This window comes from Primulina eburnea, chromosome 4 (assembly GCF_022965805.1).
Source record: "Primulina eburnea isolate SZY01 chromosome 4, ASM2296580v1, whole genome shotgun sequence".
Classification (NCBI taxonomy): domain Eukaryota; kingdom Viridiplantae; phylum Streptophyta; class Magnoliopsida; order Lamiales; family Gesneriaceae; genus Primulina; species Primulina eburnea.
Window position 1 is genome coordinate 42,806,401 of NC_133104.1, and position 13,786 is coordinate 42,820,186.

At 35.2% G+C, this 13,786-nt stretch overlaps 1 protein-coding gene and 1 pseudogene across 1 annotated transcript; one reads left to right on the top strand and one right to left on the bottom strand.

Annotated features, from left to right (window-relative positions):
- Positions 1 to 2,373: 2,373 nt before the first annotated feature.
- LOC140829941 (mitochondrial arginine transporter BAC2-like) lies at positions 2,374 to 4,049 on the bottom strand. The gene is made up of 2 exons (XM_073193224.1): positions 3,376 to 4,049; positions 2,374 to 3,251 (listed from the first exon to the last, which is right to left on the bottom strand). The coding sequence occupies exons 1-2, from the start codon at positions 3,607 to 3,609 to the stop codon at positions 2,598 to 2,600; spliced, it is 888 nt and encodes a 295-aa protein (XP_073049325.1). The 5' UTR covers positions 3,610 to 4,049; the 3' UTR covers positions 2,374 to 2,597.
- A 5,701-nt stretch (positions 4,050 to 9,750) lies between these two features.
- On the top strand, positions 9,751 to 13,475 carry LOC140829223 (CRM-domain containing factor CFM3, chloroplastic/mitochondrial-like; annotated as a pseudogene).
- Positions 13,476 to 13,786: the final 311 nt, after the last annotated feature.

A 13,786-nucleotide genomic window follows, 5' to 3' on the forward strand; every position in this document is an offset into this window, starting at 1 on the left:
AATTATCAAAGGAAAGAGTATGAGAAATCGGGGTGTTTAATTTAATATTATCTATAATATCTATACGTCTCCCCAATATTACTAAGTTTGAAACATCGAGAATAACTAACTTTGCTATCATTATGATTTTTTTAAATACCAACAAGACCCCTATAAAATTATTATATTTTTATTTAAAAATAATAGTATAAAATTTATTTTAATATTCCATTCATTGTCATACTCTTTCAAAAAAAATTTAAAACTACGAAAATAATTAATCATTATCCAAACTTTTGAATTTTTATATGATTCTATCATTCCTAATATAAAAAATTATTACAAGAAAACATTAAATTAAAAAATTATCACATATATGCACGTAACACATGCTAAAAGTAGATAGTTTGTTGTTATAAATGCATGCAGCTCATAATTATTTTTTTGTTACGTAGATAAATAGGATTTTAATGGACTTTTATTTATTAATCTCTTTTTTAGTAAATTTATTAACAAGTCTTAATTTCTAATATAAAACTCTAAATGATTTAATTTGTCTTAAAATTGACTACCCCCCTTTGTGCGTACTCCTCCGCCATGTTAAGCGTCCGAAAATGACAAATTTTGTAACGACCTCACATCTATAGTTGGTCACATTTATTTGTCTCTTTTTTTATGATCAGTTTTAAACATTATATTGATGTACTTGACTTCTTAAAAATGAGTAGGTCTTTTGTGAAATGGTCTCACGAATCTTTATCTGTGAGAGAGGTCAACTTTATCGATATTCACAATAAAAAGTAATACTCTTAACATATATAAAATATAATATTTTTTCATGGATGACCCAAATAAGATATACGTCTTACAAAATACGACCCGTAAAACCGCTTCACACAATTTTAAATTAGGTGGAGATAGAAACAGTTGCCTCACATAAATGCGACGATAAATTCTCTGAAATTCCTTCGAACCAAATCGTACTATCGTATGCTTTGGATTAACTTGTTCATGCATGGACCAGCTAGGCTGAGTCCGTTTTTGTCGGTTTGGTCGATACTGGATGTGGGGGCAGTGGTCCAGATCATTTCATGGGGGGGGGGGAGAATTTTAAAAAAAAAAAAAACCAAGGGCCAGAAAAATTCTGGCCCTTGGATCTGCCCCTGCAGGCACTGTCTGCAGGGGCAGGGTCGAATTTTCCGTTTTTGTCCTAAAGGCTCCTAGGATCAAAATCATCTTATTCTCGAACCATAGACCTTTCGAACCATTATAATTATGCATCACCATTTCGAGTGTTGAAATTCATGATTTAATCAGATCTCGAAACAAAATCCACAATTGCAAGACGAATCGGCTCGATCCAATTGAGGTGGGGTAGGTCCACAAGTGCATATGTTTATCTCCCATTTCATTTACTTGTATAGTATACATAACACCTACTGTGGTTCCTTAAGCACTAAATTAACACAAATTACCAATTTTCTGCAACCGCGTAGCTCGAACAAAGATGAACACAAAACCAAACCCCAAGAAGCTAATTCAAGAAACCCTCCAAACAACCAAGAAATTCCTCAACAAAACTGTGATCAAAACCCTCAAATCCCTCTACAAAAATCTACCCAAAACCTCCCGTTCCGACCCCATCTTCCCTTATAACAGCAGCAGCAGCAGCAGCAGCAAGATCAGTTTCAAGAACCAGAAACTGCACAACATCTGCATGAAAAGAGGTGCTCCATTCACAGGGCAGACAAAGGACTTGGATGAAGAAAAATGCGTCACAGATCACAGCAAATCAAGTGACTTAAAACGAGAGGAAAATGCAAGGAAGAAGTCGAGTGGTTTCCTGGGAGCAGAAGCCTTGGCGAAAAAGATGAAAGAGTTTGAGATGATGGATATAGATGATGATCAGGATCATGCGCTGGATATTGAGGAGGTTCTCCACAACATCTCAGCTTTCTGGCCCGGCTTATCTTGAGATAGTGGACAAGTTTTTCATTGATATGTATACAGAATTGTTGGTTCCACTTCCACTGGGTAGTGTTAACAGTTCCATGAGGAAGGTGGGATCGGTCAGTGTCCACAGTTCTATGAGGAGTCTTGGCTCTATCAAGCTGTAGAAATTTATTGGAGGAAAAAATTATGATTGAATGTGAATAGGAACTTAATTACTGTAGAGTGGGAATAAGTGAGCTTGTTTCATTCTTCTTGTGTGTTGTAATGATGAGTCTACCAAGAACACACACACACACACACAAAATAAGTAGTCCTATATATAATTCCTAAATATAATATAATGGTTTTAGATTTCAAGCTCATTATCGATTTTATTTTAGTATAGCCAAATCAAATTGTTGATAGAAAAGAATAAGTCTACTATAAAACATACCGTTACGTTAATTGAGAATTTTAATCAACAACGAAAGTGTATAAGAAAACAACTCTACAGAAGTTTTTCTTTACTTTCGAGTAACCCTTTTTGCCTCAAATGTAACTAATACCAAATCGTGCTGCAGTTTTTCTTGAAAAGAATTATTGCCCAAAAATCTTACAATTTCCTAAAAACAAATCTGTAAATAGTCCCACTTCATCAAGATTTGCTGAACCGGTCATTAAAATCCCTAGCTAATGATTGTGTTGCCATCGAAAAAGCACCTCAATGCTATCTCATAAGCACTAAAAATGGTTCCATTCACTATAAAAGCCCTGGTAACTGCTGTACCTAAACCCCTCCAAAGCACTTTATACCCTTCATGTTTCACAATCCTTCGAAAACAATCGACCATCCCCGGATGCGAGCAACCCGACTCGGCCTGAATTCTGGTTTTGATCACGTCTAATGGGTAGCAAGAAATCCAGCTCGTTACTCCTGCAAGACCCCCGGCAAGAAGCATGGTTTGGAATGACTCTTGCCCGTGTTTCCGGCATCCCGGATGGAGCCGTTCTCTCATATATTCGTATGTCCAGAAGTACACACCGTGGGCCGGTGCATCCCTTAATACTGTGACGGTTAGACCTCGGTATACGCCTCTCCACCCTTCAGTTTGGAGTATGCTTTTAGCAACGTTCATAGGGCCGTTCGTGTTTTTGATGGTTTTTTGCTGCAATTGTAAACGAATTTTTATGAGTTCGACGGGGCTGAGGAGTAGGCTTTGTATCGCTCCGGTGCCTATTCCTCCGAGGGCGACTCCTGTGTATGAGGGTGGATCATCTGCTGCTCTGTTCTTGTCAAATGCTCGGGATAATATGGCGTATGTCTGGAAAGCAATAGCATTCTGCAGTAGCAAATATATGTAACATTGTCCATGTTAATCAGACGCATCATAAAAAAAATATCTCTAGTTTTTCAGTGATATTTAGGATGAAAGAAAATTCTCAAGCATTGAAGAATAGAAGAACCTGTAAAGTGACGGAAGCAAAGGGAGCAGCCATGCCTCTGTACAGAGCAGAGGGCCCTTCACTCGCGACGACACGGCGGAGAATGCTGAAAGCAGATCCTGTCCTCGATTGCTGCAGCCGGATTCTCAGAGTATCCAGCGGATAGCCGGTGACAACACCGGCGGTGCCGCCAAATCCTCCGGCGACAAACTCCCTACCCCAACTGCTTGCAAGAAATTCCGGCCAAAAGTCCATCTATCCTCCTACCTTACGTTGTATGATATTTTAGACAGTAAAAATGGATTGAAGTTTTTAACAAATTCTGAGAGCCTTTTCTCCGGGATTTCTAGAAACAGAAAATGAGAAGAAACTAAACAATGTCTGATCGCACGTAAACCACTGGCGACAATTTCCACCTACATATTCATCTATTCTCCCACCCGGGTTCAGTAATATAACCAATTTATACTCAAATTTTCTCCTAACGTCAGAGTCCCAATACCTGAGGGATTCCTATTCGTAAAGGATTCAACTTTCTAGCCAAATTTGGGAGCTTCTTTCCGAGTATGGACCCGACCCCTTCACTGTTCGCTCTGGGATCAATGTAAAGATTCCTCCGAATCCCAATACAAGAAGACACCTACTTGTTAAGGAATTCAAACTTGTAAACAAAACCTGACAACTTTTTATGGAACCCTTTTTGATACCCCGGATTGAGGATGGGCTCGGCCCGCTCTCGGTAGCCCATCTAGTTGAGAACTCGGCATTCAGGGAAGCGCGAGAGGTCATCTGGGAGGTCATCCCAGTCGACCTCCCATAACAGCAGTTCCGTAGATCGGGAGGTCAGTCGACCTCCCACCGAGCCGACCTCCTATAACAGCAGTTCCGTCGATCGGGGAGGTCAGCCGACCTCCCACGCCGACCTCCCATGCCGACCTCCCAAGGTCATCCTTGTCCGACCTCCCATATCAGCAGTTACGACGATCGGAAAGGTCAGCCGAGCTCCCAAGCCGACCTCCCTGGCCGACCTCCAAGAAGGTGATATCGGGACGATTGGAGATTCTCGGCCGAGCTCCCGAGCCGAGCTCCCATAAGGTCCTGGATTCAGGCGGGTGCATACCTACGAGAGCTCTTACTCAGATATTAAGTGCGTAGCCCACAGAGATCAAAGCCCAGAAAGGTAAAGCCCATCAAAGATCTAATCAAATCTGGCACGATATCTAAACCAAATCTGGGCAAGATCTAATCAAATCTTCCGAAGATTCTGAGGATCCTAATCTGCCAAACTAGGACTCTATTGTTCTCCTATAAATACCAGGTTCCGTTCATTGTTTTATTAATTCATATATTCACATTCTCTCAGCACACACATTATCCTCTCGGTTTTCTATTATCTGACTTGAGCGTCGGAGGGGCTACGCCGGAACAACCTTCCGGCCCCCTTCTCATACTCTTGTTTGTGCTTTCAGATTTCGGAGATCTGACCCGAGCTCCCTAAAAGTACAAATCCGAGCTCCCCGCTCATTCTTGCAAGTCCAATCCGAGCTCCCCGAGTGACGTGCCGACTTTCCAGCCAGCGTTCCAAGGTTTGATCCGAACTCTCCAAGCAAGGATCTGACCTCCCAGTTAACATCACCGATTTCAGCAATATCACTTTTCATGCAAACTTCTAAGATAATTTGTTTTTCGAAACAGAAACTGAATATACAAGTGTTCGGTTGAATGTCGCATACTCTTTTCTATTTTGGGTTTCGTTCTTTTTCTAATTTATTTTATTTGTGTGGACTTGAATCAACAGTCTTTGGGAATTGGGCCATCAAACACGGAATTAATTGTTTATTCTTTTTTATATTCACCCATTTTAAAAACATAATTTTTTATTCTCTAATCTCAATATCAGAAGATCTATATCAAAACAACTTTTTGACACTCTTCTGACGTTCTTGTTTGTGCTTCTAGATTTTGAAATATGATCCGAGTTCAACAGCAATTATCTTGACATTAGATTTGATGAATCGTGATTATTCATTCAAATATAATATACAGATAAGTTATCATGATTTATTATTCAATACCGTTTAATATGCTAAATGGATGAGATACTATTTCTATGGCTGCATCTATCATGCCACGCACCTTTGTATGATTCTTCGTAAATTTTAAATAAATAATATATATTATTGTAACACACTATTTATTCTATCTACGTTCAAAATTTCTTTACATGTAAAAAAAATAATAAAAAATAATTTTATTTATAATTAATTAATTTGAAATTATAATTGAGTTGGTATCAATATATCTTGGGTAAATTTGAGAAAAATCCCTCTGTCAAAGTTTAAATTAAGATTCAGTACCTAATCATCTTTTTTTAAGAAATAGTACCTGACAATGCCATTATTTTATTTTTAGCTACTTACAAACTTAAATTTACATTTTTGTCCTCTATTATTTAAATAAATATATTATATTATTCACAAAAATTACATTTGTCTTCTCTATCTAAAATATAATTTTAAAAAAAATTATTTCTAAATTATCATGGAATAAGAATAAATATTTATTTTGACATACAAATTATCTATTATGGTGTTTCAGATACTTGATTTAGCTCTTTGAATACTCCAAATGTATAATAAAATACTATATTTTTTATTTTTCCTCTCTATTATTTAAATAAATATATTATTTTATTCACAAAAATTACATGTGTCTTCTCCATCTAAAATATAATTTTAAAAAATATTATTTATAAATTATCATTCAATAAGAGTAAATACTTATTTTAACATACAAAATACATATTATGATGTTTCAGATACTTGATTTCGCTCTTTGAATACTCCAAATGTATAAGAAAATACTATATTTTCGACTAATCACCACTAATTCAGTCATTGTTGGTCTTTTCATTAAAAATACATTATGATGACTTATTCATGTCTTTTAATTTAAAAAAAAACATAGTTCATCATTAATCATGAAATAAGATTAAGGCAAAAACTTGTGTGAGACGGTCTCACGGGTCGTATTTGTGAGACGGATCTCTTATTTGGATCACCCATGAAAAAGTATTACTTTTTATGCTAAGAGTATTACTTTTTTATTGTGAATATGGGTAGGATTGACCCGTCTCACGGATTATGACCCGTGAGACGGTCTCACATGAGACTCACTCTAAGATTAAATATTTATTTTGACCTACAAAGTACTTATTTTGGAGTTCCAGATACTTGATTTGGATGTTTTAATACTCCAAATATGTAATAAAATACTGGATCTTTAAGCAATCGCCATAAATTGAGTAATCGTTGGTCTTTTCATTGAAATGCGTTAATATCATGTCATCTAATTTTTTTTTTTTTAAAAAAACACAATTTCTCACTATCGTGGAATTAAAAAAAATACTTATTTTGGCCGATAAAATACCTATTTTGGGGTTCCGAATATTTGATTTGGCTATTTGAATACTTCAAATGTCTAAGAAAATACTTTAGTTTTAAATAATATAAAGTGACTTTTGAGTGTGTCATTTGTAATTTAAAATGTAATACCTAAATTGGTAGAAAGAGTATCTCATTAGAGTCTAAAAATACATTATTTTACTCCATAAATACTCATATCCGATTATTTGGAGATGTCAAATTATAGTTTGAAATTAATATTGAGTATCACTGGTGATGAAATTCGTGAAGTAAAAATATGATATCTAATTAAATTAATACAAATAAGACATAATTCGAGTTCACAAATACTTGATTTTACTCTTTAAATACTCAAATTCGATTATTTGAAGACGCCAAAATATATAGTTTGAAGTTGGTACAAATAGTATCTAATATGATACCACATATACTCGATTTTACCCTTTTAAGAGTCAATTTTGATTATTTTGGAACATAGAAAAAAGTTTCAATTAATAGTGAGTGACTTTTGATGTGTTATTTGTGAAGTTAAAATATGATACCTAAATTGGTATAAATAATATCTCGCTCGAGTCTACCAATACTTGATTTTACAAAATGTGATACATAAATTGTACAAAGAAAACCTAATTCGAGTTACAAATAATTGATTTTACTCCATAAATACTCATATCTGATCATTTGAGGATGTCAAATTAAACATTTTTAATGTCACATTTTAGGTATCACATTATAATTCACAGATGTCGTTATCAAATAAGTAATATATAACATTTTAACGTATCATATTTTTACTTCACGATTGTAAAAAGAATATATTTTTAAGCTAATAGCTTTTGTTAGTACCATTACCAAATACCACTTGATAATATCCATGAAGTCGAATTAGGTGCTATTATTATTAAATTAGGTATCACATTTTTAATTCACAAATCTCATCATCAAATACCACTCAATATTAACTTCAAACTATATATTTTGCATCTTCAAATAATTGAATTTGAGTATTTAAATGGTAAAATAAAATATTTGTGAACTCAAATTATGTCTTATTTATATTTATTTATGTATCACATTTTTACTTCACGAATTTCATCATCAGTGACACTCAATATTAACTTCAAAATATATTTTGACATCTCAAAATAATTGGATATGAGCATTTATGGAGTAAATTCATGTATTTTTTGATTCTAATGAGATAATCTTTCTACCAATTTAGGTATCACATTTTAACTTCACAAATGACACACTCAAAAGTCACTTTATAATACTTGAAACTCAAGTATTTTCTTAAACATTTGAAGTATTCAAATAGCCAAATCAAATATTTGGAACCCCAAAATAGATATTTTATCGGCCAAAATAAGTACTTTTTCTAATTCTATGATGAGTGAGAAATTTTTTTTAAAAAATAGATGACATGAAAAGACCAAAGAATACTCAATTTATGGCGATCGCTTGAAGATCCGGTATTTTATTACATATTTTGTAGGATCGAGCGCTTACCTCTTTACCAAAAGCTATAGCTAATGATAATGGTGCAACTCAAATCTTTTAAATCGCACAGCAACTCAAGCACCACGGTTCGACCGCTCTACCAAGCAGAGACAATTATTGCACCCAACAATCTCCATCCCAATAATTGCACTTCTTGCAATCAATGAGAATCGAACTCGTGACCTTGGCTCTGATACCAATTTTAGGACCGAGTTCTTACCGCTTTACCAAAATCTATAGCTAGTTGTAATGGTGCAACTCAAATATTTTAAATCGCGCAGCAACTCAAGCAACACGGTTCGATCGCTCTACTAAGCAAAGACAATTATAGCACCCAAAATATTTGGAGTATTTAAACAGCCAAATCAAGCATCTGGAACTCCAAAATAGGTACTTTGTAGGTCAAAATAAATACTTAATCTTATTTCATGATGAATGATGAACTATATTTTTTTTAAATAAAATGACATGAATACGTTATCCTAATGCATTTTTCATGAAAAGACCAATAATGACTAGATCTGTGGTGATTAATAAAAAAATATAGTATTTTCTTATATATATGGAGTATTTAAAGAGTGAAATCAAGTATCTGAAACATCATAATAGGTATTTTGTATGTCAAAATAAGTATTTACTCTTATTCCATGATAATTTATAAATAATATTTTTAAAATTATATTTTAGATGGAGAATACACATGTAATTTTTTTGAATAAAATAATATATTTATTTAAATAATATAGAGAAAAAATCGAAAATGTAGTATTTTATTATACATTTGGAGTATTCAAAGAGCGAAATCAAGTATCTGAAACACCATAATAGGTATTTTGTATGTCAAAATAAGTATTTACTCTTATTCCATGATAATTTAGAAATAATATTTTTTAAAATTATATTTTAGATGGAGAAGACAAATGTAATTTTTGTGAATACAATAATATATTTATTTAAATAAAAAATGACAAAAATGTAAATTTAAGTTTGTAGGGAGCTAAAACTAAGATAATGGCATTGTCAGGTACTATTTCTTAAAAAAAGATGACTAGGTACTGAATCTTAATTTAAACTTTGACAGTGGGATTTTTCACAAATTTACCGATATATCTTCAATATTTGGTTTAATATATTTTTAGGTGTAATAAAAAGAATTTTCTCAATCTATTTGTAAGGCAATGACATAAGGCAAAAACTTGTGTAAGACGGTCTCACGGGTCGTATTTTGTGAGATGGATCTTTATTTGGATAATCCATGAAAAAGTATTATTTTTTATGCTAAGAGTATTACATTTTATTGTGAATATGGGCAGGATTGACCCGTCTCACAGATTGTGATCCGTGAGACGGTCTCACGTGAGACGGTCTCACATGAGACCTACTCATGACATAAACTATATATTTCCAACAAAAAAAAGAGATTTGTTATGTGATATAGAAAAAAATCTCACCCAATGTAAATAAAGAATTCCGCGGCATCTCTTCTCCGCTCTTTCTCGTAAACCACAACATTATTCTCTCACCGTGTTCAAGCCTTCTGGGGAATGTTTTGGGTACTCTAGTAGAGCGGAGAACAGAAGAGAAAGGCGAGAATGGGGATGATTCTGAGAGAACGGATTAACGTGCCCAAGGCTGGTGTGACGGGTGCGGTCTTAGAGAAGATACATGATGACTGGAGGAAAAGTGAATTGGTGAGGTTGAAGTTTCATGAGGATTTATCTCCTGATATTACGACCGCACATGAAATAGTAGAGATGGTGACTTCCAATATAGCCTCAAATGGGGGGAAAAATCAACTTTCATGCAGTCCTCCCCCATATTCTCACACTGTCAACTGCTTCCATGTGTACCCTTTAATTCTTTAATCGGGGCTATCTTTCAGTTTAATTGATCCTGCAGAATATTTATTGGTAGTATTATTTTTGTAGCTCGTGTTATCTGATTAACCACGCTTGATTGGGACTACAATCCAACTTAGTCGCTTGTTGGTGCTGTTTCCTCCTTTTTTCTTACTGTAGTGTTTCTTTAACTATCAATTTGTGGGATAAACCAAAACTTTCTTACACCTATTTCTCATCAGCTTCGTACTGGAGGATTGGTGAAATGGAGGTCTGGAAGCGTTATGTTGGTCTTTAGAGGAACTAACTATGAGGGTCCTATTGTGAAACCTGACAGAGGGAACATTGAAACTATTTTTGTCCCTTCTGTTTCCCCTTCTGACAATTCAGCTGCAAATAGCAATTTTTGCAAACCAGTCGTCAAGAACCCGTACCCAGTTATGACTTGTCGTGATGAAATCATGACAGAAGAGGAAGCTGAATACAATTGCCTTTTAGATGGATTAGCTCCACGGTTTGAAGATTGGTGGGGTACAGGAGTACTTCCTATTGATGCTGATTTACTTCCTCGGACTCTTTCCGGATTTAAAACTCCTTTTAGGCTTCTTCCCACTGGAATGCGACCGATGCTGAGATGACTAACTTGAGAAAGTTAGCTAAAGCACTTCCATGCCATTTTGCTCTTGGTAATATTAGCCCTGCAACGTTGTTTTAATATGCTATAATTGGATTTCTTGTGATCAATATGTCTCTTTAATTCTCCAGGGAGAAACAGAAATCATCAAGGTTTAGCAGCAGCCATACAAAGCTTTGGGAGAAAAGTTTAATTGTAAAAATTGCTGTCAAACGTGGAATCCAGAAAACAAACAACGAAATAATGGCTGGAAGAACTCAAGATACACTCAGGTCTCATCTTAATTTTTCTATTTTCGCGGTGCAATACATTTTACTCTGCAATGTTGTGTGAGGTGACAGGGGATACAATCTTTTGAGATGGGGATTAGTATTTTGTGTATGCCATGCAGTGGTAAGCATGAAAACCTTGGTTTTGGTGGTATGAGAAATCATTACTTCGTTCAGTCAGGCCGTCTGAAATCCTGTTTTGCTCAACTAAAGTTCAATGAGAACTGAAATAGGGAAGTCTGATTTCCTCACAGAATCACGTTGAGAATCTTGTTTTGTGTTTGTTAAGGTTGGTTGCATTCAATGTTGTAAATGACGGGACGCGGTGGCGGAGCAGTCAATGACCACCTATCACCTCGGCCGCCTAGACAGTTGATTTTTTTTTAGCAATTTTTTATAAATAATTATATATAATTATACAATATAATTACAAATAATCATCATATTCTATGTAATGTATAATGAAATAATGTTTATACATAAAAAAAAGCTTAATACAACATAATATAATCTAAAAAAAGTGCAAATGAATATATCAACGCAAACTAACAAGATAATTAAGGTTGTAGCTGATGGTGACGGTGATTGGAGGCAGTTAACTACAAAAGAGAGTGAGTTGTATTTTCACTATATCTAGTGTTTTTCAAATCGATTGACTTTGACTTATTTTTAAAATTATTTGACTTTAACATTGACTAGTCTTTTAAAATCATTGACCACCTCCGCCATCTGCTTTGCCACCTCCGCCACCTGCTCTCCCTCTGAATAGCCTTGGATCACCTATAGAGACCGTCTAAGCCAAAGACGGTAGGTGACCGCCCCTAGTCTACTGCTTAAGCAGCCTCCTCGATTGTCATTTAGAACACTGGTTACATTTGAATTGAGAAATTATTTTAGAGTGTGACTTTCAAATGCTTCAATAATTTAGCATTGGAAATGCATTGAAAAATTGAGCTGAAAATTCTGGTTAAAAGATTTGAACACTTTGGATTTTGAAAATTATCCATGTTGAGTGTAGCAAGTATGTATCATGGGTTTGAATTTTTTTTGTTCCCAATCCCTCAATTCAAACAAAACGCCAGAGTTTATAATGTAACTATGTAAGTAAACATGTAGGACATATATTTGCATGTGTATGATGGATGGAGGTTGGGAGAAAGGGATTATTGGCATCGCAGTAATGTGTTTATGTTACTATTGGACTGGGAAGTCACTTAATATTTTCATAATATCCTGAATAATATTACATTTAAATCCTGGTATATTATTAGACATCTGGAATTTGCATTTGATTTCAGTTGCAAGTCATTCTTGTACATCAATTGCTCTTTTTCCCTCTTCTCTTCTCTTCTCTTCTCCCGGTCTTTTTGGCAGAAATTAACTGGGGGAGTCTTGCTTCTAAGAAACAAATATTTTATAGTAATGTACCGAGGAAAGGATTTTCTTCCACCTAGTGTAGCTACTTCTTTAGCAGAAAGACAGGAATTGACGAAACAGGTACAGGATGGTGAGGAGAAAGTCAGAGCTGGACCAACAGCAGTTTCAGTTGGTGAAGATAAAGAAGCGCTGGCCGGTACTCTGGAGTGTGAAAGTGGTGGAATACTAGTGTCAATTGACAGAGTCCCCAAAGGCCATGTTGTAGTTTTCTATCGCGGCAAGAATTATTACCGACCTCTTACCTTAAGGCCGAGAAACCTTCTAACTAAGGCAAAAGCATTGAAGCGTAGAATTTCCTTACAGCAATATGAGATTGGGTCATTATTCTCTACGTATCAACTCAATGTTTAAATTTTCATTTCTTGGTCTGCTATCGCTATTTGTTTGTGGACTTTTCTTTTATTTTAAGCTGTTTGTTTACTCAAATTGTACTTCTGAACCTGACGTATATTTGTTGTTAGCTCTTGGAGTGATTCAACTCCCATGTGAAGAAGTTTTTAGCGTTTTTATCACAACTAAACTCTTCCATCCTGACTCTTTATAGGGTGTTTCCACTTACGTGGAGAATAGCAAGCCTGGAAAGTCACAGGATCACAACCAATTCTACGGTGTTTTTGCTGATCAAGTGAGTAATTTTGTTTTCACATACTCGTCATTTAGCATGTATACTTTCTAGTTGAGTAGTTCTTGCGCTGACATAAAGCTAATGCCGCATTGAAAGCCAAGATTTTGGACATATGTGAGAGGAATTACCAAAAATAAGACAAGAAACGGGTAAATTTGGAGGATGGTGAAGATTCTGAATTTTCCAGTTTCGAAAATTCTGATTCTCCATAGCGTAATTATGGCTACGAATGACCGCTGAATATTATCTTAGAAAATTTCACGCTTGCTCTATGAAGAGCTCTGGCGCACGCCTGTTTGCTAAGAATTCAAGAAACATCGATTTCCACAGCATCAATAGCAGTGAAAACTATGATTTGGGACTTGGACAGGTTGAAAAGCGATCACCACGTTGTATCCCGAATGGGTGGGAATTTTTGGAGTTTTATAGGGGTTATAAATTTGCCCTTGCTTGTAACAACTCGGAAAAAGAACAAGTTAACTTTTCTCTACAAATAATTCGTTTCGACTCCATTTGTGGTGTCTTGCCCGTATTCAAAAGCATTAAAAAAAAAAAAATAACTGATGCGACTTCAATGCATGACCAACAGTTATAACTCTAATAACCTCGCCGCTTGCTTTTTTAAATTGTGCTATCAGATCTGCACCTGAAATATCCCGAGACCTTGGGTTTGGTCGACCAATATTCTCGGTGGTTGGGGCATC

Coding starts and splice junctions, on each gene's coding strand:
- LOC140829941 (XM_073193224.1), bottom strand. CDS start 3,609: ATGGACTTTTGGCCGGAATTTCTTGCAAGCAGTTGGGGTAGGGAGTTT. Junction 3,252..3,375: donor TTGCTTCCGTCACTTTACAG/GTTCTTCTATTC, acceptor TTGCTACTGCAG/AATGCTATTGCTTTCCAGAC.